The following is a 25,223-nucleotide window of genomic DNA, read 5'->3' on the forward strand; positions in this document are numbered from 1 at the left end:
TTTTGTTTGGTTTTAAATTCGTATTAATTGCTGTGTTTGTATTGTTGTATCACAGGGCACAACTGTAACAGAGACTGTCTCAGCTTGTTTCTCCTGTTTTAATAAAGATTAATAAAATAAAGTCACCCAACATCAATGTGAAAAACTGATGGAGAGCATGTCAAGACACATGAAATCAGGGTTATTCTACCAAATATTGATTTCTGAACTCTTCCTAAGTTAAAACATTAGTATTGTGTTGTTAAAAATGAATATGAACTTAATTTCTTTGCATTATTCGAGGTCTGACAACACTGCATCTGTCATTTTCTGCAAATAAAATGCTCTAAATGACCATTTTTATTTGGATTTTGGGAAAAATGTTGTCAGTAGTTTATAGAATAAAACAAAAATGTTAATTTTACCCAAACACATACCTATAAATAGTAAAACCAGAGAAACTGATAATTTTGCAGTGGTCTCTTCATTTTTTCCAGAGCTGTATGTGGGAACTCCTTCAAGACTGTTAGAAAAGCATTCCTCATGAAGCTGGTTGAGAGAATGCCAAGAGTCTGCAAATCTGTCATCAAGGGTTGTGCCTTGGCGGAGATCTTTGTGGGCTATACTCGGCCTTGTCTCAGGATTGTAAGTTGGTGGTTGAAGATATTCCTCTAGTGGTGTGGGGGCTGTGCTTTGGCAAAGTGGGTGGGGTTATATCCTTCCTGTTTGACCCTGTCCGGGGGTATCATCGGATGGGGCCACAGTGTCTCCTGACCCCTGTCTCAGCCTCCAGTATTTATGCTGCAGTAGTTTATGTGTCGGGGGTCTAAGGTCAGTTTGTTATATCTGGAGTACTTCTCCTGTCTTATCCGGTGTCCTGTGTGAATTTAAGTATGCTCTCTCTAATTCTCTCTCTCGGAGGACCTGAGCCCTAGGACCATGCCTCAGGACTACTTGGCATGAGGACTCCTTGCTGTCCCCAGTCCACCTGGCCGTGCTGCTGCTCCAGTTTCAACTGTTCAGCACCTGAGGTGCTGACTTGCTGCACCCTCGACAACTACTCTGATTATTATTATTATTTCACCATGCTGGTCATTTATGAACATTTGAACATCTTGGTCATGTTTTGTTATCTCCACCTAAAACAGCCAGAAGAGTACTGGCCACCCCTCATAGCCTGGTTCCTCTCTAGGTTTCTTCCTAGGTTTTAGCCTTTCTAGGGAGTTTTTCCTAGCCACTGTGCTTCTACACCTGCATTGCTTGCTGTTTGGGGTTTTAGGCTGGGTTTCTGTACAGCACTTTGAGATATCAGCTGATGTACGAAGGGCTATATAAATACATTGGATTTGATTTGTGTCAACCAGGGAAAATCCATAGTGCCTTTGCGTGGTAGGCTAAGGCACATATCAATCCTCTCATCAGGTTTTGCTTGACTGATACCCAGCCTAATGTTAGTTATCTTATCTCTGAAATATGCTGCAAACTCATCACATTTAGATGTGGAGGAAAGTTCACATAGGTTTGCGTGGGTAGGATTTATTAGGCCATCAATGGTCGAGAAGAGCACTCTCAAATTATTTTGATTATTAGTGATCAAGTTATTTCTAATTGCCTTGTTAAATATGCTCTCTCAGAATATCATAATGGACCTGCAACTTTGACTTTCTCCACTTCTGCTCTGCCTTTCTGCAATTTTTATTGAATTTACTAGTTTCCTCACTCATCCAAGGGCCTCTCCGTTTGGATGTGGCCCTTTTCAACTTTACTGGAGCTATGGCATCAATGGTTGCCCTTAATTTGCCATTCAATTGATCAAATAAATCATCACGAGAAAGGCAGAATAGGTGATGGAGTATTGTTCATACACTCAATAAAACCTGTCTGATCAGGATGAACAATACCTGGTAAAACATTTGTAATTCTGTGTGCGATGCATTTTGGCCGTATTTTTGTATTCACAACATTGAAGTGCAAGAGGCCTTCAACTATTTAGATGGGCTGGATCTTTGTTTGTCATCTGGGTATTGTTTTAGTTATAGTGAAAACAGACCTTCCTGCTGCGTACCTGACAGACCATTTTTATCGGAGTAGTTAAAACAAGCTACTAATGGAGCTTATTTTCAATGACGGCCTAGGAACAATGACAGCCTAGGAACAGAACTGTTCAGGGGCAGAACGACAGATTGCAACCTTTCAGTTACTAGTCCAACGCTCTAAACACTAGGCTACCCTGCTGCAGGTATGCAATCAAGCCCTGGGGTTTTTCCAGATTGAAACGATTTAAGTTATTCCTTTCATTGGGCTTCGCATTGATATTTTTGTGAATTTGTTCATTTTCAATTTTGTATTATTTGGAAAGAATTCCTTACAGTAATCATCATTCATAGAGTGAGGAGGAGACTGAAAATAAAACATCTGCTTAAAGTATTTAGCTTGCTTTTTAAAATATAATTTGGAGAGTCATAGGTGCTTTCGTCTTTAACGAGTTTCTGCAAATTTATTTTTGGTATCGTTCCTGTGTTGAAGATTCATGTAGAATTTGGCAGGGATGGTGTTAGACGGTGATGAGCTGTGCCTGGTTTTCTCCAGACATAGCACTTTGAATTCAGGCCAAAGAGTTACATTTTTGTCTCATCAGACACAGAATATTTTGCCTTATGCTCTGAGTCTTTCATGTGCCTTTTTGCAACCTCCATACGTGCTGTCATGTACCTTTTTCAAAGGAGTGGGTTCCAAATGGCCATTCTCCCATAAAGCCCAGATTGGGGAAGTGCTGCAGAGACTGTTGTCCTTCTGGCATGTTCTTCTATCTCAGCCAAGGAACTCTGTAGTTTTGTCCAAGTGGTCATTGGGTTCTTGGTCACCTCCCTGACCAAGGTGCTTCTTATCCGGTTGCTCAGTTTAGTCGGACGACCAGCTCAAGGCAGAGTCTAGGTAGTTCCATATTTTTTTTCAATTTCCCAATGATGGAGACCACTGCTCTTGGAAACTTTCAGCACTCTAGAAATTGTTTTATACCCTTCCCCAATGATGTCTAATCACAATTCCATTACGGAAATCTACAGACAGTTCCTTGGACTTCATGGTATACAGTAGTTTCAGCTCTGACATCCACTTTTTACTGTAGGACCTTATATAGACAGGTGTTTCTTTCTAAATGATGTCCAAACTATTGAGTTGGCCACAGGTGGACTCTAATATTTTTTGTAGTGACATCTCAAGGATGATCAAAGGAAATTGGATGCACCTGAGCTCAATGTGGTGTGACATAGCAAAGGTTTGGAATACTTATAAGATATTTCGGTATTTCATTTTCATTTGCAAATATTTTCTAAAACATGTTTTCACGTTGTCATTATGGAGAATTGTGTGAAGACAAGTGAGATTTAAAAAAAAATATTTCATCCATTTTGAATTTAGGCTGTAACAACTAAATGTGGATTAAATATGAATCCTTTCTGAAGGCACTATTTTCCCTTGGCCTATGATAATGTGAAACTGAACCCCGCCCATTATGTGTCACAGCAAGACAATCTCGTGGCCTATAGCAGTCAAAACTCCGGCTCCAGCTCATAGATCGAGAAAAGCCGACTAAACTAGTTCTGAAGGACAAGGTTGACATAAGTTTACCTACCAGCATCTCGTGTTTATTTTATATTGGATTGGAATTTACCGTTACAACTTGAAAGTCCAGTCCGACAGCGGGAAATGACACAGGAGCTTGCAAAGTAAGTACACGGTCCAGTTCTCTTTGGTGTAGGCTATATGTACACTTGTAGGCATACACAGGTCCGCAATAACGCGCAGCAGCTTTTAGATGACAAAGGATACATTTTATATTTAAATATCAGTTATTAGGGGATTGCTGAGCTTCTTTGACTTTCCATGTCGCCTAGTTTTAAGAATGGTAGTTTTAGTTGGCAAACGGTCTTCAAATGATTAGTGTCACTATATGATTGTGCATTGAACTTCTCAGACAGACTATGTGTGCTACACACACAGACACACGATTAAAGTGTGCAATGTTTGTACAAAGGTAATGTCTTGTATATAAACAAAACAATGTAAGTAATTTGTAATGACACAGTCAGCGCGATGAAGACCGGTCTTGCTGGTAGAGCAGGATCAGCGATCTGGCTACTTAGTTGGCCTGACGTTAGATGGCTGCATTCCCACGGGATGCCCGCGGGACATGCGGGTCCCAACAGAGATCATTGCGGCGCGGTCGGCATTTTTCATGCTGCGGTTGGCATTAACGCTTACATTTCCTCCTGTTCACTCTATGGGACTTCTTCTATGTGTGTACATTGAAGAGGTTAGGACTATTATTGGGCATAATAACAGCAATGCAGAGTGTTATACCCTATGGTATAGATAGAATGATCTTCAAGATCTGTCAAACATGTTTTACTCACAACAACAACCCACACCCCTTACACATATATTTCGTTTGAATAGACTGAGAGTAAATATTTGTTCACTTATCTCCTTAGCTACCAGTTTACATTATTACCAATAGCAGGGTTCGAACTTAATGTTGGATGCCCCACTGTGCAGAAAGTGGGGAGTTCTGAATCTGAATTTAATGTCGGACTGTCTCACTGTGCAGAAAGTGGGTGTTCTGAATCTGAACTTAATGTCGGACTGTCTCACTGTGCAGAAAGAGAGGTGTTCTGAATCTGAACTTAATGTCGGACTGTCTCACTGTGCAGAAAGAGAGGTGTTCTGAATCTGAACATAATGTCGGACTGTCTCACTGTGCAGAAAGTGGGTGTTCTGAATCTGAACTTAATGTCGGACTGTCTCACTGTGCAGAAAGAGAGGTGTTCTGAATCTGAACTTAATGTCGGACTGTCTCACTGTGCAGAAAGTGGGTGTTCTGAATCTGAACTTAATGTCGGACTGTCTCACTGTGCAGAAAGAGAGGTGTTCTGAATCTGAACTTAATGTCGGACTGTCTCACTGTGCAGAAAGTGAGTGTTCTGAATCTGAACTTAATGTCGGACTGTCTCACTGTGCAGAAAGAGAGGTGTTCTGAATCTGAACTTAATGTCGGACTGTCTCACTGTGCAGAAAGTGGGTGTTCTGAATCTGAACTTAATGTCGGACTGTCTCACTGTGCAGAAAGTGGGTGTTCTGAATCTGAACTTAATGTCGGACTGTCTCACTGTGCAGAAAGAGAGGTGTTCTGAACTTAATGTCGGACTGTCTCACTGTGCAGAAAGAGAGGTGTTCTGAATCTGAACTTAATGTCGGACTGTCTCACTGTGCAGAAAGTGGGTGTTCTGAATCTGAACTTAATGTCGGACTGTCTCACTGTGCAGAAAGAGAGGTGTTCTGAATCTGAACTTAATGTCGGACTGTCTCACTGTGCAGAAAGTGGGTGTTCTGAATCTGAACTTAATGTCGGACTGTCTCACTGTGCAGAAAGAGAGGTGTTCTGGTGTTCCAGAATGAGGTGTCATGTGGTGGTCGGAGGCAGGCGCTCACGGAGGATGACGAGGACTGGAGGGCCTTCCTAGGGAACCCCCTGACCGCCGCCTCCAAGGCCATGATGCACATCAACGGAGATGAGGACAGTGCCAATGCTCTCCTCTACAACTACTATAAGGTACCTCATATATGCTTACTACTACATACAGTTGAATTCGGAAGATTACATACACTTAGGTTGGAGTCATTAAAACTCGTTTTTCAATCACACCACAAATTTCTTGTTAACAAACTATAGTTTTGGACATCTACTTTGTGCATAACACAAGTCCTTTTTCTAACAATTGTTTACAGACAGATTATTTCCCTTATAATTCACTGTATCACAATTCCAGTGGGTCAGAAGTTTACATACACTAAGTTGACTGTGCCTTGAAAGAGCTTGGAAAATTCCAGAAATTATGTAATGGATTTAGAAGCTTCTGATAGGCTAATTGACACCATTTGAGTCAATTGGAGGTGTACCTGTGGATATATTTCAAGGCCTACCTTCAAACTCAGTGCCTCTTTGCTTGACATCATGTGAAAATCAAAAGAAATTAGCCAAGATCTCAGAAAAAAAATTGTAGACCTCCACAAGTCTGGTTCATCCATGGGAGCAATTTCCAAATGCCTGAAGGTACCACCTTCATCTGTACAAACAATAGTATGCAAGTATAAACACCATGGGACCACGCAGCCATCATACCGCTCAGGAAGGAGACGTGTTCTGTCTCCTAGAGATGAATGTACTTTGGTGCGAAAAGTGCAAATCAAATACTTTTTGGAGAAATGTCCTCTGGTCTGATGAAACAAAAATAGAACTGATGGCCATAATGACCATTGTTATGTTTGGAGGAAAAAGGGGGAGGCTTGCAAGATGAAGGTCACCATCCCAACCGTGTAGCACGGGGGTGGCAGCATCATGTTGTGGGGGTGCTTTGCTGCAGGAGGGACTGGTGCACTTCACAAAATAGATGGCATTATGTGGAAGGAAAATTATGTGGATATATTGAAGCAACATCTCAAGACATCAGTCAGGAAGTTAAAGCTTGGTCGCAAATGGGTCTTCCAAATGGACAATGACCCCATACTTTCAAAGTTGGGGCAAAATGGCTTAAGGACAACAAAGTCAAGGTATTGGAGTGGCCATCACAAAGCCCTGACTTCAACCATATAGACAATTTGTTGGCAGAACTGAAAAAGTGTGTGCGAGCAAGGAGGCATACAAACCTGACTCAGTTAGGGGGAATGGGCCAAAATTCACCCAACTTATTGTGGGAAGCTTGTGGAAGGCTACCCGAAACGTTTGTCCCAAGTTAAACAATGTAAAGGCAATGCTACCAAATACTAATTGAGTGTATGTAAACTTCCGACTTCAACTGTACATACTGTACTACTACATAGCTACTTTACTACTACATACCTACTACATATCTACTACACTACTACTACTTACCTACCTCATATCTACTACTACATAACTACTATACTATAAAGGTATTTTAAGTACCGCCATAGATGTATATAGGTGTGACAATATATTATACTACTCTTCTAGGTGCCACAAGACAAGAGAACGACTGGACAGCTCAAAACAGAAGTTATTGTGGGCGATGCTGATCCAAACAATATGTAATGAATCTCCTTAGTTATTATAATGTTTTTATTCAGTTATGACTTGGCATAGTTTACTTGTTATTTACTGTAAATTGAGAAAGTGTTTTGAAGTAAAGAAAGCTGTGTTCTGAGATGACCTTTACTCTGATCATCTCCTTCTCAGGAACTTCGTGGTGCCACTCCAAGATTCCCCCCTGGCCATGACAACTCTGAGGACCGTCCATCGCAACACCGCGGCCCAGGGCAGCAGCCAACCCAGCCGGGGGGACAAAACCCAGGCTCTCTACCCAGCCTCAAACTCCATAGTCTGCATCTCCACCACCTCCAGCCCTCCCCCCTACTCCCTCAGCCCAGAGGGGACCCAGGCCCTGCACTCCTTCCCCGTTTGCACCCCTTCTGGTCCCCACGGTTCCCAGTCGGATGGCATGGCCTTCAGTCGCCACCTCAGCCAGTACAGCCCCAGAGCCCGGAGCCTCACCCCTGACTCCACCTACACAAAGTCCTATAGGGACAGCTCCAATGAGGTAGGGTCTCATATGTTTACTACAGAACCAGATAGAACGAGAGCACAATTTTACACTGAGCAGCACGAACCCCTCATGGAGCTGTGTAACTTACACCCAGGCTTCATTGAAAGTAAAAGTAACAAGCCTGTGAGACAGCCTATTCACTTAGCTACATGGAGCCAATGAGGCATCATCCATATTTTCATCGATCTACGCGTTGTAGTGTAATATGCAGTGGTGTAAAAAAAAAAGTTTTTTTTTTTTTTCGGATATCTGTACTTTACTATTTATATTTTTTACTACTTTTAATTTTACTTCACTACATTCCTAAAGAAAGTTATGTACTTTTTACTCCATATATTTTCCCTGACACCCAAACGTACTTGTTACATTTTGAATGCTTAGCAGTACAGGAAAATAGTCTAATTGACCTACTTAACAGGAGAACATGCTTGGTCATCCCTACTGCCTCTAATCTGGTGGACTCACTAAACACATGCTTTGTTTGTAAATGATGTCTGAGTGTTGTAGTGTGCCCCTGGCTATCTGTAAATAAAAAAAACTAGAAAATGTGGCAGGCTGCTTTGCTTAATATAAGGAATTTGAAATGATTTTTACTTTTGATACTTAAGTATATTTTAGTAATTACATAAACTTTTGATACTTAAATATATTTAAAACCAAATACTTTTACACCTTTACTCAAGTAGTATTTTACTGGGTGACTTTTACATTAGTCATTTTCTATTAAGGTATCTTAACTTTTACTCAAGTATGAGAATTGGGTACTTTTTCCACAACTGGTAATATGTAATGGTCACCTGCACACATACCAAATGGCACCCTATTCCCTTTAATGTGCACTACTTTTGACCAGAACCCTATAAGGGGAAATAAATAGTGCACTATAAAGGGAATAGGGTGCCATTTGGGACATTACCTATTTTCCTGGTACTGATGGTCCCCTGGATTGTGTTGTTGTGACCCACAGGTCTTCCCTCCCTCTGAAGAGGTCCAGCTACGTATGACCTCCATCCCTCCTGGTGGATACCCTTACTACAGCTCCACAGCAAGGTAACGTTCTCAGTCAAAATGTGATAGGGACAGTCACTCAGTGTTTGTTTTTTTAAACAGTCAGGGTATATTGAACCAGCAGAAAATACCTTAACCTCACTGAAACTATCTCTAATCAAACCTTATCTTAAGTCTTACCTTAATACAAAGCTGCAATATGTCACTTTTTGGGTGATCTGACCAAATTCACATAGACATGTGAGTAATAGACCTGTCACTAATTGAAAGCAAGTCTAAGAAGCGGTAGATCTGTTCTATACACACTATTTCTATGCTTCCCTTTTGTGTTCGGTTTTGTACACCAGCTTCAAACAGCTGAAAATGCAATATTTGGTGTTTTTGAAAAGACATTTCACAGCGGTTTAGATGGTACAACGATTCTCTTCACCAGGGCTCTCCAACCCTGTTACTGGAGAACTACCCTCCTGTTGGTTTTCGATCCAGCCCCAGTTGTAACTAACCTGATTCAGTTTATCAACCAGCTAATTATTAGAATCAGTTATGCTAGATTAGGGTTGGAGCGAAAACCTACAGGATGGTAGCACTCCAGGAACGGGGTTAAGAGCCCTGCTCTACGTTATGCATTGCTTGTTTTAGCAACCAGAAATTGGTAGTGCGATTTCTGCATATTGCACCTTTAAGTTTTCATTCTGCCTATCAAATATTCACTTTCAACAATGCTTTTATAGTCACTAGCTGAGATATTAGGATATAGGGAAAAGGGGATACTTAGTCAGTTGTGCAACTGAATGCATTAAACCAAAATGTTTCTTCTGCATTTAACCCAGCCCTTCTGAATCAGGGGGGGCTGCCTTAATCGACGTCCACGTCAAAGGCAGAATGGCAGATTTTTCCACCTTGCCGGCTCGGGGATTCGAACCAGCGACCTTTTGTTACTGGCTCAACGAATATTCTCTCCCTCTCTCTTTCAGTCAACACTTTGAGTACATGCTGGAGGCTCCCCAGTCCCTCTGGACCAAGAGCAGCAGTGGCCAGATGAGCTACCTGAACAAGGCCCAGTTCTACCCCATCACCTTGAGAGCACTAGGGGGCACCCCGCTCCAATCTCATCTCAGTGGAGAAGTCCGGGTATGAGCATCTCTAATCTATCTCTTTTATTTGTTTGTTTTATCTTCTAGTCTCTCTATGTCCCTCTCTCTGTCCCCGTCTCTCTGTGTCCCCTATTCTATCTACTGTGTCTCTAGGTTTGCCAAATATGTTTTGGTAAGGCCTTACTTGACTTAAGGCCATTGACAAATGTCCTCACTCGGTTCGGGTCAAGTTTGTCCAGGTTTCACCAGTTGAGGCTGCTCTGTCGTCTCTGACTGGACTACCAAGTGTTTCTGGGTCGACCCCTCTTTCTTGTCCTCTGTACAGTTTTGGGAATAGAGTATATGTATTTTGCTCTAAATGTTGTTTTTGTGTTTTAGGTCTTGGTGGTGTGTGTTTGTAATGTAGAGCTGACTGTATATTTCAGAGTGTGGTGATGCTTGTGTTTGGAGAGGAGAAGCTCACAGAGGACCAGCTCAAATACTGGAAGTACTGGCACAGCAGACAGCACACAGCCAAGCAGCGTTGCATTGATATTGGTGAGGGGTCACACACACCCACACATGTCCTCAAAATCAGTATGTAAACATGAATTGTTAGTGTGTAAACAGTACTGTTGTCTTCCCTGTTTGTTCATCCCAGCTGACTATAAAGAGCGATTCAATACGATCGGCAATATTGAGGAGATCGCCTACAATGCCATCTCTTTCACATGGGACACAAAGGACGAGCCACGGGTAAGAAATGCCAAAATCATGTCGTTATAGTGGCAGCAGAAATCTTCGAGTGAAGATTTTGGGCTCTGGGGGTAAAGTTTCCCCTAGGTACAGATCAGCTTCCTCTCCCCTCCCCCAATCTTGACCTTAACCAATAGTGCGGGAAATGCTGAACTGCCCCAAGATCAGCGTCTAGGGACAACTTTACCATACCAGATTTGAGACAAATTTCTGACAATGTTTTGTAATACAAAACAAATGTAGTTACAAACAGTCACCAGCTGGGGGAAACATATACAACTAAATCAATCATACACAATACTTTGAAACTACCCAGGACCACACTTTGTATGTAGAGACTACAATTTTGTACCTTGATTTCTTTCTGCCTGCATGACAGAAATGTCATATGGAAATATAGTGCATTCAAGACAATTGGGAACTAGAAAAAAAACGACCTCAGTCTGGCAAAAATCGGTGATGTCAGTGATCTTCAGGTCGGAGCTCTAGCATGATGTCCAAGTTTCCAACTTGTAATTCCGATTTTGGATTCCGATTTGGATGACCCCGAGTTCATTTGACTTGAACGCACTGAAGTCAGTTTGGAGATTTCCGGAGTTGTCTTGAACCCAGAAATGTGCATCAGAACTGTTTATTCAAATGTTTATTTAATTAATTAAACATTTTCTGTCTTATGACTCAATTTGTTGTGTATTTTTATGGCATTATTGGTGCTTTTATGCAATGCTTTTGGATGGACAGAAAGCTTTTTGAATTTAAATTCTCATGTGCCTTTATCGCTGCCCCCTCAGGTGTTTGTGTCTGTGAACTGTCTAAGTACAGACTTCTCCCCTCAGAAGGGAGTGAGGGGCCTTCCTCTCAACCTCCAGATTGACACCTACAGCTTTGGGAGCCGTGGTCACAAGCTAGTACACAGAGCCTACTGCATGATTAAGGTGTTCTGTGACAAAGGTGCCGAGAGGAAGATCCGAGATGAGGAAAGGAAGCAGCCTTACAGGAAGGGAAAGAGACAGGAGACAACCGCAGCCTGTGAGTACATCACCTGAAACAACCAATCGATTAATCAATCAGTTCATCAATCACCCCCCCAAAAAATATCAGTATGCCAGTGTGCTTCACAAAAGCCTCTTTACAACTAACCCCTAAAAATTAAGCCAGGGCAACAGTATCAAGGTAAAACTCCATAGGTAGAAAGAAAATAACTTGAAAGGAACTACATTTCATCAGCTGGTGATTGTCAAGCAAATAACTGTCGGTCTCACAGTAATTGACAGTTAATGAACATAAACACATTTAGCATATCCTGGCTTCCACACAAAGCCAACAAGTCACTGATGCAGACCTTTGGAAGATCTACATTTTAAAAAGTCTAATAAATCCATGTAATAGAGCCTTCCTCCTTCACAATATATCCAGTATTTATTTTAGACCGGTCTAAAGAAGGATGATATGAAGAAAATGTAGTCTATTTCAGAAGAACAGAATAGGATACTGAGTTTTCCTTATTTTATTTAGGTCCTGATCTGGCTATGCCAAATGGCTGTAGGCTACACTAGTTCATTTAGCAAACAAGATTTGCTTAGAATTCCGTGGTATTATTTTATAGTATGAAGAATACAATTGAACAAAGCTGAATAAAATAGAAAGGATATTTTCTCCAAACAATTTGAGGAAGTGCGCACATGTGGCTATCTGTGTTGAGCGTTAACAAATAAATAGGTATTCCTATATGCTTCATTTAGAGTTATTAATATAACTTTACTGTTCTACAAATGTTGAGCTATATGTTTTGATTTTTAGTACATTGTAACCCCGCATGATGCGACTAATGATGATTTGAGTCCTGCTACGTCAGTGACTCATTCACTATTTGACAAGCACTTGATAATTCCTCCACAGCCACAAAGTCAGATTCCACAGCCACAAAGTCAAAATTGGCTACAGAAATTAGCTTAATTTAAGGTTAGGCATAAAGTTGGCAGTGTGGTTAGGTTTAAAATAGAATTCTAAGAAGATACATTTGAGAAATGGGCGGGGTCTATGACTTGGCTATAGAAGCTAGTGACGACCCTCTATCTCCCCCTGCTGTCCTGCCACAGATGTGGAAGACCCTCTGCAGCTGAAGCATGTGGCCATAGCATCGTTCAAAGCCATGAGTGACATGGACTCCCAGCCAGTTCTCTTCATCCCAGAGGTCCACTTCCCCAGCACCCAGCACCACCATGTAAGTCCAGCGATGCCTATGTTTAGGGTTGCAGGACTCTTTCCCGAAGTTCCCAGGTTTTTTAGAAATACCAGTTGGACGGTTCCTGGAATCGAGAGGGAATAAGCAGGGAGGGAATCCTCCGACTGGGATTTCTGGAAAAACTTTAACTTTGGGAAAGAAACTGGATTGCAACCATGTTTCACTGTAGCATATCGCCAAACTGACAGTCTCTAGGTACCATTTGTTTTTGGCCATTGCTAGGACCGAACTACATTTTCCAGGATATAACAAATAGACACCTGGTTGCATCAGGTGCACCTGCATTGCTTGCTGTTTGGGGTTTTGGGTTTCTGTACAGCACTTTGAGATATCAGCTGATGTACGAAGGGCTATATAAATAAATTTGATTTGATCAGTGGAGGCTCCTCAGAGGAGGAAGGGGAGGACCATCCTCCTTAGTGAATTTCATAAATAGTAAATAATTAAAAAAGTTATCCTAGCTATAACTATGCTAAATATATTCACGTCACCAAATATTTGATTAAAACACACTGTTTTTCCAATGAAGGTCTACAGTAGCCCCAACAGCACTCTGTGGGGTAGCACCATGGTGTAGCCAAAGGACAGCTAGCTTCCGTCCTCCTCTGGGTACATTGACTTCAATACAAAACCTAGGAGACTCATGGTTCTCACCCCCTTCCATAGACTTACACAGTAATTATGTCAACTTCCGGAGGATGTCCTTGTCACGTACGTGTGGAGAGACGGACCAAGGCGCAGTGGATGTTGAGTTCCACATTTTTATTATAAAGTGAAACTTAGCAAAAACAATAAATCAATAAACTAACAATGAAACGTGACTGTGTGGTGCACATACACAAAATAATATCCCACAAACACAGGTGGGGAAAACCCCCACCTAAATATGATCCCCAATTCGAGACAACGATTACCAGCTGCCTCTAATTGGGAATCATACAAATCACCAACAAAGAAAAATAAACTAGAACACAACATAGAAATAATAAACTAGAATACACCCAGTCGTGCCCTGACCTACTACACCATAGAGAAACAAGGTCTCGCTATGGTCAGGGCATTGCATAACATGTGATGAGTAGTTGACTCAAAGAGAAAAAAAAATGTTGAATAGTTTTGAACTAATTGCTTTCTAAATTAAGGAGAAGCAAGAGAAATATGTTTTTTTTTCAGTTTCACTTACTTAGCTAGCAAATGCAGCTAGTTACTTTAGCCTACTCAAACAATAGGCTCAAACAGAGGGTTGCTATGTTAGCTAGCTGGCTATGTCTATCCAACACATCACTGGAACTCTTCCAAGTCAAGGTAAGCTTTTGGTTTTACTAATTTATTCCCATCGGGTCCGCTGGTGTAACAGCTTACTGACTGTACAGTGTAACGTTAATGTATGATTGTAGTGGGTTTACTAACGTGTTAGTTCTATTAGCTATGCGGACTATGACGTTCATTTAGCTAATATGGTGACAACCATTAAGGCCATGTGTAGTGGTTTGGCTTGGAAATGTTTTTTCACCTGGTCACATACAGCTGATGTGTTGTGTATTGAAGTCCACAAGCGAAGGGAAGAGGTGAAAGGAGGAGAGCACATAGATGTGAGAAGGAATACAATGTGGCTGCTATGAAACTGAACTGTGTTTAAATGTGATCAGGACTGTATTCATTTAGCTGATTCTGTTGAAAAACGCTTTTTTAAATCGAAGCAAACGGAACAAAACGGGGATAAACATACCTGAATTTGTCCAATTGAAACTCTCGTTTGCAGCTGTTGGACTATATCAGCTAGATGCAGGCAAGAGTGTGCAAGGCGGTATTGAATTTTACTGTCTGTCCATGTGTCACTCTCTGTCACATCAAATTTGTCTCTCGACCTGTGTGCACCTACGTTGTAAACTTTCATTCATAGGATAGGTTGTAGCAACCTCATGATGGGTATAAGGAAAATTTGAGTATCATGTAGTAGCCTAAGCCTATCACTGTTACATTTAACTGGGCGAATGGAATATGAACGACAATCATCCAATATGCTGTAATAGATATACTATATATTCACTTTGTATGTTGTCTACCTCACTTGCTTTGGCAATGTTAACACATGTTTCCCATGCCAATAAAGCCCTTGAATTGAATTGAATTGAATTGAATTGATATAAGGCCATGCTCATGAAAACAAAATCGCCCTCCCTCATCTGAAACGGCACTGACCGCCACTGGGTTGCATGCATGGGAACCCATCATAATACTGCTGATTCATTTCCATACAGTACTTAGTTGAAATGTTATGTTATTTTTTCATGCTGTTATTCTGTTTTTTTTTTCCCTTAAACTCTGCATTGTTGGAAAAGGACCCATAAGTAAGCATTTCCCTATAAATCTGTTAGTTGTTTACGAAGCATTTGACAAATAAATTGTATTTGATTTTAAATGTGTGTGAGGTACATTTTAAATACATAAGAGAATGTATTTTTTAATTTTTTTTATTTTACATTTCAGACAAAAGTTGAGACATGAACAGAAAGAAACATCACCTCTAAGTGAGGGGCTATAGGGATGCTAGTGCTACACAGACTGCAGAGTTTCAGTGTACTGTAGTTTGCTTGGGACAATAGCAACTGAACAAATAGCCCACTCAACTGATTTATTTTTCTCTTCATTCTTTATCAGGCAAGCCTATCAGATGACGGTGAGGATAGGTGAGTAAAATTGTTATATTGTATACTTACTGTAATATTTAGTGAAAGATGCTAAAAGTGCCTATAAATGTAAACAATTTGATACCCATAATAAGTGATTCATTCACTCAATGTGCCTTTTTCATAGTCTTTTATACTCATTATAGTAACTAGTGATCTTAATGACTAAAATGTAAATAGTCATATGTGTTGTGTTTGTCTGGTTGCAGCTTGGGGCAGAAGAGACTACTCCACTGTGATGAGGACTTTGAGTTGGCTCCTCACAAGAAAGCAAGGCGGGACAGACCAGAGAAAGGTACATTATATTGAGATACGTTTGCCGACAGTGTGTATTCAAGGGAAATAAATACAGTGAAGAGAAGGCATAATACAGAGATAAAGAGAATTATAGAGCAAGAGAGAGAAATGCTCTCTGTCTGGCTGCACTGTAGTTGTGGTTGTTACTCAGGCTGCTGTTGCTCAGGCTGCTGTTGCTCAGGCTGCTGTTGCTCAGGCTGCTGTTGCTCAGGCTGCTGTTGCTCAGGCTGCTGTTGCTCAGGCTGCTGTTGCTCAGGCTGCTCCCACGCAGTTCAGCTGACTGCATGTAAACACAGGCCACATGGCTTCCAAAGCCGTGCCCTCCCCCTCCCCCTCCCCTTAGATGGAGAAAGCACAACACACACGGTTTGTTTTCCAAGTGGAATATGATCATGACATGTAGTCCAAACGGGATTGGTTTTCCCACTCACGTGTTTGTGGTGGCTGTTCTCAGAATGATTAGGGGTTGTTCGCCGTTTGGCGTGGTCTGTCTCAGACTAGTCTATTTCTGACTAGGCTCACTGCCAATTCCCAAGACGCCAGTGTGAAAAGAGTAAAGAGCAACTACAGTCAGTCACTGGCCCAGCCTTTTCTCAGTTTATGAGGTTATAAAGTGGTGGAATTACCCTTTAACAGGGGTCCAGGGGTGTCTCCGAAATGGCCTCCTGTCCTGAATTCTGGTCAAAAGTAGTACACTGTATAGGGAATAGGGCACTATTTCAGACAGTCCATCTTAACTGAGTTTTACTATGTTTATGATATCTGATGAGGGTGGCAGTTGTTTCAGCATGAATACACACTAAAACCATGGAAACATCACCTAGCAGGATATTAGGGCAATACTGTAGTACATCATAACTCAGTGACTTGACTGAGAGAGAAACTCACACAGTAGGTCAATGTGTGAAACGGTCTCATGTCTAAAAAAACACCTTTGTGTGGATTCTTCCCTCTTTTTGTTTCTCAGGTACCACTGTCTATGGCACCTCTCCCTCACACTGTGGGGGTCGGTGTGGTAGTATTTGACTGGGTTGGTGTGGTAGTATTTGACTGGGTTGGTGTGGTAGTATTCGACTGGGTTGGTGTGGTAGTATTTGACTGGGTTGGTGTGGTAGTATTTGACTGGGTTGGTGTGGTAGTATCTGACTAAAGGCTTCTGCATGCTTTGGTAGGCACCTAGTTGAATTCGGCTAGGCGAACCGAACGATTGTCCTCACATATACCCTAAAAAGACTTTCGCTTGAACAATTTTGAGACGCCATATTCGGTATACACTTCCTCAAAATAGTCTGAATTAATCTACGATAAATAAAAAAATCTGTCGTACATTTTTACGTTTTTGCCGAGGAGATCTTAATCGCCCAATTCTACATGAACTACAATGAACAAAAATGCAACATGCAACAATTTCTAAGATTTCACTGATTTACAGTTCATATCAGTCATTAGGCCCTAATATAAGGGTTTCACATGACTGGGAATACAGATGCCTCAACAATGTCAGGCTGTTTATTTGAGCCTGTGGAATGTTGTCCCAGTCTTCTTCAATGACTGTGCGAAGTTGCTGAATATTGACGGGAGCTGGAACACGCTGTCGTACACGTGATCCAGAGCATCCCAAACATGCTCAATGGGTGACATGTCTGGTGAGAATACAGGTCATGGAAGAACTGGGACATTTTCAGCTTCCAGGAATTGCTTACAGATCCTTTTAATATGGGGTTAATGCTCATGCTGAAACATGAGGTGATGGCGGCGGATGAATGGCACGACAATGGGCCTCAGGATCTCAGTATCTTTGTGCATTCAAATTGCCATCAAATTTTTTAAATTGTGTTTCTTCTCTGTAGCTTATGCCTGCCCATACCATAACCCCACTGCCACCATGGGGCACTCAGGTCACACAGGTCTTACATCCACACTTCTCCAGCGTGCCAGTGGCCATCGAAGGTGAACATTTGCCCACTGAAGTCGGTTACGACACCCAACTGCAGTCAGGTCAAGACCCTGATGAGGACGACAAGTATGCAGATGAGCTTCCCTGAGACGGTTTCTGACAGATGGTGCAGAAATTCTTTGGTTGTCCAAACCCACAGTTTCATCATCCGTCCAGGTGGCTGGTCTCAGACAATCCCGCAGGTGAAGAAGCCAGATGTGGAGGTCCTGGGCTGGCGTGGTTACACGTTGTCTGTGGTTGTGAGGCCGGATGGACGTACTGCCAAATTCTCTAAAACGACATTGGTAGAGTTTATGGTAGAGAAATTATCATTAAATTATCTGGCAACAGTTCTGGTGGACATTACTAAACTCAGCATGCCATTTGCATGCTCCCTTAACTTGAGACATTTGTGGCATTGTGTTGTGTGACACAACTGCACATTTTAGAGTGGCCTTTTATTGTTCCCAGCAAAGGGTGCAGCTACAGTTGAAGTCGGGAGTTTACATTCACCTTAGCCAAATACATTTAAACTCCGTTTCTCACAATTCCCTACATTTAATCCAAGTTTTTTTTTAAACTGTCTTAGGTCAGTTAGGATCATTATTTTAAGAATGTGAAATGTCAGTATAATAGTAGAGAAAATGATTTATTTCAGCTTTTATTTATTTCATCACATTCCCAGTGGGTCAGAAGTTTACATACACTCAATTAGTATTTGGTAGCATTGACTTTAAATTGTTTAACTTGGGTTGAATGTTTCGGGTAGCCTTCCACAAGCTTCCCACATTAAGTTGGGTGAATTTTAGCCACATTCCTCCTGACAGAGCTGGTGTAACTGAGTCAGGTTTGTAGGCCTCCTTGCTCACACATGCTTTTTCAGTTCTGCCAACAAATTGTCTAAAGGATTGAGGTCAGGGCTTTGTGTTGGCCACTCCAATACCTTGACTTTGTTGTCCTTAAGCCATTTTGCCACAGCTTTGGAAGTATTATTGGGGTCATTGTCCATTTGGAAGACCCATTTGCGACCAAGCTTTAACTTCCTGACTGATGTCTTGAGATGTTGCTTCAATTTATCCACATAATGTTCCTGCCTCATGATGCAATCTATTTTGTGAATTGCACCAGTCCGTCCTGCAGCAAAGCAACCCCACAACATGATGCTGCCATCCCCGTGCTTCACGGTTGGTATGGTGTTCTTCGGCTTGCAAGCCTCACCCTTTTTCCTCCAAACATAACGATGGTCATTATGGCCAAACGGTTCTAATTTTGTTTCATCAGACCAGAGGACATTTCTTCACAAAGTACGATCTTTGTCGCCATGTGCAGTTGCAAAACGTAGTCTGGCTTGTTTATGTCGATTTTGGAGCCGTGCCTTCTTCCTTGCTGAGCGGCCTTTCAGGTTTTGTCGATATAGGACTCGTTTTACTGTGGATATAGATACTTCTGTACCTGTTTCCTCCAGCATCTTCACAAGGTCCTTTGCTGTTGTTCTGGAATTTATTTGCACTTTTCCAACCAAAGTACGTTCATCTCTAGGAGACAGAACGCGTCTTCTTCCTGAGCGGCATGACGGCTGTGTGGTCCCATGGTGTTTATACTTGCGTACTATTGTTTGTACAGATGAATGTGTACCTTCAGGCATTTGGACATTGCTCCCAAGGATGAACCAGACTTGTGGAGATCTTGGCTGATTTCTTTTGATTTTCCAATGATGTCAAGCAAAGAGGCACTGAGTTTGAAGGTTGGCCTTGAAATACATCCCCAGGTACACCTCCAATTGACTCAAATGATGGCACATAGCCTAACTGAAGCTTCTAAAGCCATGACATTTTTTTGAATTTTCCAAGCTGTTTAAAGGCACAGTCAACTTAGTGTATGTGAACTTCTGACCCACTGGAATTGTGATACAATTAAATAATCTGTCTGTAAACAATTGTTGGAAAAATGACTTGTGTCATGCACAAAGTATATGTCCAAACCGACTTGCCAAAACTATAGTTTGTTAACAAGAAATTTGTGGAGTGGTTGAAAAACAAATTTGAACCGAAGTGTATGTAAACTTCCGACTTCAACTGTATGTAATGATCATGCCGTTTAATCAGCTTCTTGATATACATGCAGACATCTTAACTCTCCCCTAAACTGTGGGGGTTGGTCGCGGTATCTCTGTGCATTCAAATTTCCATTGATAAAAGGCAATTGTTTTGTCTGTTCGTAGCTTATGTCTGCCCATACCATAACCCCGCCGCCACCATGGGGCACTCTGTTCACAAAGTTGACATCAGCAAACTGCTCGTGAACACGACGCCATACACGTGGTCTTCGGTTATGAGGCCGGTTTGACGTACCTCCAAATTCTTTAAAATAAGGTTGTAGGCGGCTTATGGTAGAGAAATTAACATTTCATTCTCTGGCAATAGCTCTGGTGGACATTCCGTCAGTCAGTATGCCAGTTGCACGCTCTCTCAAAACTTGAGACATCTGTGGCATTGTGTTGTGTGACACAACTGCACATTTTAGTGACCTTTTATTGTCCCCAGCACAAGGTGCACCTATGTAATGATCATGCCATTTAATCAGCTTCTTGATATGCATGTGGACATCTTAACTCTCCCCTAAACTGTGGAGGTTGGTGTGGTATCTGACTACCTCTCCTCTAAACTGTGGGGGTTGGTGTGGTATCTGACTACCTCTCCTCTACACTGGGGGTTGGTGTGGTATTTGACTACCTCTCCTCTACACTGTGGGGGTTGGTGTGGTATCTGACTACCTCTCCTCTACACTGTGGGGGTTGGTGTGGTATCTGACTACCTCTCCTCTACACTGTGGGGGTTGGTGTGGTATCGGACTACCTCTCCTCTACACTGTGGGGGTTGGTGTGGTATCTTTTGGTGCTGTATCTGATAGTTTGTTTCCTCGCACTACATTCCTCTAGTGCTGCTTTATGTCCGTAAGGAGACAGAGGAGGTGTTTGATGCTCTGATGCTGAAGACGCCCACTCTGGCAGGACTACTGGAGGCTGTGAGTACATTTGTAGTGTTCTATTTTGTTCAAAATGTATTTTTTGATGCCTAAGTGTGTGTACATAACTCGGGAGAACATTTTCAACAGGCAAAGTTCAATAATAGCTAAGCAGATATAGCTGTGTGTGTAGAGTGCACTATGTGGAATAGGGTGTAATTTGGGACACAGACCCAGTGTCACAGGAAGAGGGATTTGTTTCCTGTTTGTGTCCGTCAGGAAGTAGTCACTTGTCAGAGAATGCACACAGGCATCCACAGTGACATTCAATGGAATGGATTGTATTGTCTAAGGCCGATTTGCACTCAGTTCACATAGGGGGTTTCCCATGTTTTTCCCATCACATCTCTAGGTAACCGATAAATACGAGCTGCCGCTTGAAAAAATGGGGAAAGTCTACAAGAGGTGCAAAAAAGGGTAAGACTGGTGTCACTGGGATTAAAGTGTTCATCTCAAATTGCACCCTATTTCCTATGTAGTGTACTACTTTTGACCAGAGCCCTATGGGCCCTGGTCAAAAGTAATGCACTATGGAAAAGGGTGCCATTTGGGACGCATTCCAATGTAAATAATCTGTAACTTGTTTATAGAATAAACAACAGTCTGAAGATAAGTAAATCACTTCTCCTGTCCTGTAGGATCTTAGTCCATATGGACGATAACATCATCAAGCATTACTCCAACGAGGATGCCTTCCAGATCAACATGGAAGAGGTGGGGGGGGAAATGCTGCTGACACTGACTGAGATCTGAGTCCGGACAAGGGAAGTATTCATCAGGGCACAACTTTTTGCAACGGAAAGTGAAAATTAGCGTTTCTTATTTGGTCCTTTTTCTACCTAGTGAATATGAACACAACACTGGTCAGGGGGAGTGGAGTCTGTTGTCATGGGCCTCCAGGGGGAGACCCTTGGAGGTGGAACACATGTTGACCCCGGCAGCTGTGGGACACAACCGTAGGATTAGTCACGTGTTTACACAACTGTAACAGACTTCTAAAAGGAAAACAAGATATTTTCATGAGTTCTGCCTTTCTGCTGCTCCAGTGTCTGAGGCCATTTCTGGTGTGGTTGGTTGCACAAAATGGCTACCTTGCTCACTGGCAAGAAAAATACATTTAAGTATTTTCACATAAAATGTGACTGAGTGATTGCTTCACAAGCAGATGATGGGAGTCACACTGTACTACTGGGGCTTTTTGGCAGTAGCTACGGTACAAGATGAAACTATGATGAGGACCATTTGGAAACAATATTGTGTAACGGCCAATGATATTTTCCGACTTTTTAGACGTTTTTTTCATGTGTATTTTTTGATCAACTACTTTTTGCTATATATACACAGACAAGACAGCAGCGATGTCTTCAGAATGCCAGTTAACGTATGAAAGTATTACGTATTATTTTGAAGTACAGTACCAGTCAAGTTTGGACACACCTACTCATTCCAGGGTTTTTCTTTATTTTTACTATTTTCTACATTGTAAAATAATAGCGAAGACATCAAAACGATGAAATAACACAAATGGAATCATGAACCAAAAAAGTATTAAACAAATCAAAATATATTTTAGATTCTTCAAAGTAGCCACCCTTTGCCTTCTCTCCTCTCTGCACAGACCATACAAACGCTCCACACCGCGTGGCCGCGGCCACCCTAATCTGGTGGTCCCAGCGCGCACGACCCACGTGGAGTTCCAGGTCTCCGGTAGCCTCTGGAACTGCCGATCTGCGGCCAACAAGGCAGAGTTCATCTCAGCCTATGCCTCCCTCCAGTCCCTCGACTTCTTGGCACTGACGGAAACATGGATCACCACAGACAACACTGCTACTCCTACTGCTCTCTCTTCGTCTGCCCACGTGTTCTCGCACACCCCGAGAGCTTCTGGTCAGCGGGATGGTGGCACCGGGATCCTCATCTCTCCCAAGTGGTCATTCTCTCTTTCTCCCCTTACCCATCTGTCTATCGCCTCCTTTGAATTCCATGCTGTCACAGTTACCAGCCCTTTCAAGCTTAACATCCTTATCATTTATCGCCCTCCAGGTTCCCTCGGAGAGTTCATCAATGAGCTTGATGCCTTGATAAGCTCCTTTCCTGAGGACGGCTCACCTCTCACAGTTCCGGGCGACTTTAACCTCCCCACGTCTACCTTTGACTCATTCCTCTCTGCCTCCTTCTTTCCACTCCTCTCCTCTTTTGACCTCACCCTCTCACCTTCCCCCCCTACTCACAAGGCAGGAAATACGCTCGACCTCATCTTTACTAGATGCTGTTCTTCCACTAACCTCATTGCAACTCCCCTCCAAGTCTCCGACCACTACCTTGTATCCTTTTCCCTCTCGCTCTCATCCAACACTTCCCACACTGACCCTACTCGGATGGTATCGCGCCGTCCCAACCTTCGCTCTCTCTCCCCCGCTACTCTCTCCTCTTCCATCCTATCATCTTTTCCCTCTGCTCAAACCTTCTCCAACCTATCTCCTGATTCTGATTCGGTCCTCCCTCCCGCTCCGTGGCTCGACGACTCATTGCGAGCTCACAGAACAGCCGAGCGGAAATGGAGGAAAACTCGCCTCCCTGCGGACCTGACATCCTTTCACTCCCTCCTCTCTACATTTTCCTCTTCTCTCTCTGCTGCTAAAGCCACTTTCTACCACTCTAAATTCCAAGCATCTGCCTCTAACCCTAGGAAGCTCTTTGCAACCTTCTCCTCCCTCCTGAATCCTCCTCCCCCTCCCCCCCTCCTCCCTCTCTGCAGATGACTTCGTCAACCATTTTGAAAAGAAGGTCGACGACATCCGATCCTCGTTTGCTAAATCAAACGACACCGCTGGTTCTGCTCACACTGCCCTACCCTGTGCTCTGACCTCTTTCTCCCCTCTCTCTCCAGATGAAATCTCGCGTCTTGTGACGGCCGGCCGCCCAACAACCTGCCCGCTTGACCCTATCCCATCCTCTCTTCTCCAGACCATTTCCGGAGACCTCCTCCCTTACCTCACCTCGCTCATCAACTCATCCCTGACCGCTGGCTACGTCCCTTCCGTCTTCAAGAGAGCGAGAGTTGCACCCCTTCTGAAAAAACCTACACTCGATCCCTCCGATGTCAACAACTACAGACCAGTATCCCTTCTTTCTTTTCTCTCCAAAACTCTTGAACTTGCCGTCCTTGGCCAGCTCTCCCGCTATCTCTCTCAGAATGACCTTCTTGATCCAAATCAGTCAGGTTTCAAGACTAGTCATTCAACTGAAACTGCTCTTCTCTGTATCACGGAGGCGCTCCGCACTGCTAAAGCTAACTCTCTCTCCTCTGCTCTCATCCTTCTAGACCTATCGGCTGCCTTCGATACTGTGAACCATCAGATCCTCCTCTCCACCCTCTCCGAGTTGGGCATCTCCGGCGCGGCCCACGCTTGGATTGCGTCCTACCTGACAGGTCGCTCCTACCAGGTGGCGTGGCGAGAATCCGTCTCCACACCACGTGCTCTCACCACTGGTGTCCCCCAGGGCTCTGTTCTAGGCCCTCTCCTATTCTCGCTATACACCAAGTCACTTGGCTCTGTCATAACCTCACATGGTCTCTCCTATCATTGCTATGCAGACGACACACAATTAATCTTCTCCTTTCCCCCTTCTGATGACCAGGTGGCGAATCGCATCTCTGCATGTCTGGCAGACATATCAGTGTGGATGACGGATCACCACCTCAAGCTGAACCTCGGCAAGACGGAGCTGCTCTTCCTCCCGGGGAAGGACTGCCCGTTCCATGATCTCGCCATCACGGTTGACAACTCCTCCCAGAGCGCTAAGAACCTTGGTGTGATCCTGGACAACACCCTGTCGTTCTCAACTAACATCAAGGCGGTGGCCCGTTCCTGTAGGTTCATGCTCTACAACATCCGCAGAGTACGACCCTGCCTCACACAGGAAGCGGCGCAGGTCCTAATCCAGGCACTTGTCATCTCCCGTCTGGATTACTGCAACTCGCTGTTGGCTGGGCTCCCTGCCTGTGCCATTAAACCCCTACAACTCATCCAGAACGCCGCAGCCCGTCTGGTGTTCAACCTTCCCAAGTTCTCTCACGTCACCCCGCTCCTCCGCTCTCTCCACTGGCTTCCAGTTGAAGCTCGCATCCGCTACAAGACCATGGTGCTTGCCTACGGAGCTGTGAGGGGAACGGCACCTCAGTACCTCCAGGCTCTGATCAGGCCCTACACCCAAACAAGGGCACTGCGTTCATCCACCTCTGGCCTGCTCGCCTCCCTACCACTGAGGAAGTACAGTTCCCGCTCAGCCCAGTCAAAACTGTTCGCTGCTCTGGCCCCCCAATGGTGGAACAAACTCCCTCACGACGCCAGGACAGCGGAGTCAATCACCACCTTCCGGAGACACCTGAAACCCCACCTCTTTAAGGAATACCTAGGATAGGATGAAGTAATCCCCCCCCCCCTTAAAAGATTTAGATGCACTACTGTTCCACTGGATGTCATAAGGTGAATGCACCAATTTGTAAGTCGCTCTGGATAAGAGCGTCTGCTAAATGACATAAATGTAAATGTAAATGATGGCAGCTTTGCCACTCTTGGCATTCTCTCA

General features: G+C 43.2%; 1 protein-coding gene across 1 annotated transcript; it reads left to right on the plus strand.

Annotated features, from left to right (window-relative positions):
* Positions 1–3,535: 3,535 nt before the first annotated feature.
* Positions 3,536–24,627, plus strand: LOC115107273 (grainyhead-like protein 1 homolog). The gene is made up of 15 exons (XM_029630660.2): positions 3,536–3,707; positions 5,407–5,590; positions 7,013–7,086; positions 7,235–7,595; positions 8,569–8,651; positions 9,584–9,740; positions 10,129–10,240; positions 10,344–10,438; positions 11,230–11,467; positions 12,538–12,662; positions 15,345–15,373; positions 15,583–15,668; positions 20,545–20,630; positions 20,983–21,047; positions 21,269–24,627. Exons 1-15 carry the CDS (start codon positions 3,688–3,690, stop codon positions 21,381–21,383), a joined length of 1,830 nt encoding a protein of 609 aa, XP_029486520.2. The 5' UTR covers positions 3,536–3,687; the 3' UTR covers positions 21,384–24,627.
* Positions 24,628–25,223: the final 596 nt, after the last annotated feature.

Source organism: Oncorhynchus nerka, linkage group LG24, assembly GCF_034236695.1.
Source record: "Oncorhynchus nerka isolate Pitt River linkage group LG24, Oner_Uvic_2.0, whole genome shotgun sequence".
Lineage (NCBI taxonomy): Eukaryota > Metazoa > Chordata > Actinopteri > Salmoniformes > Salmonidae > Oncorhynchus > Oncorhynchus nerka.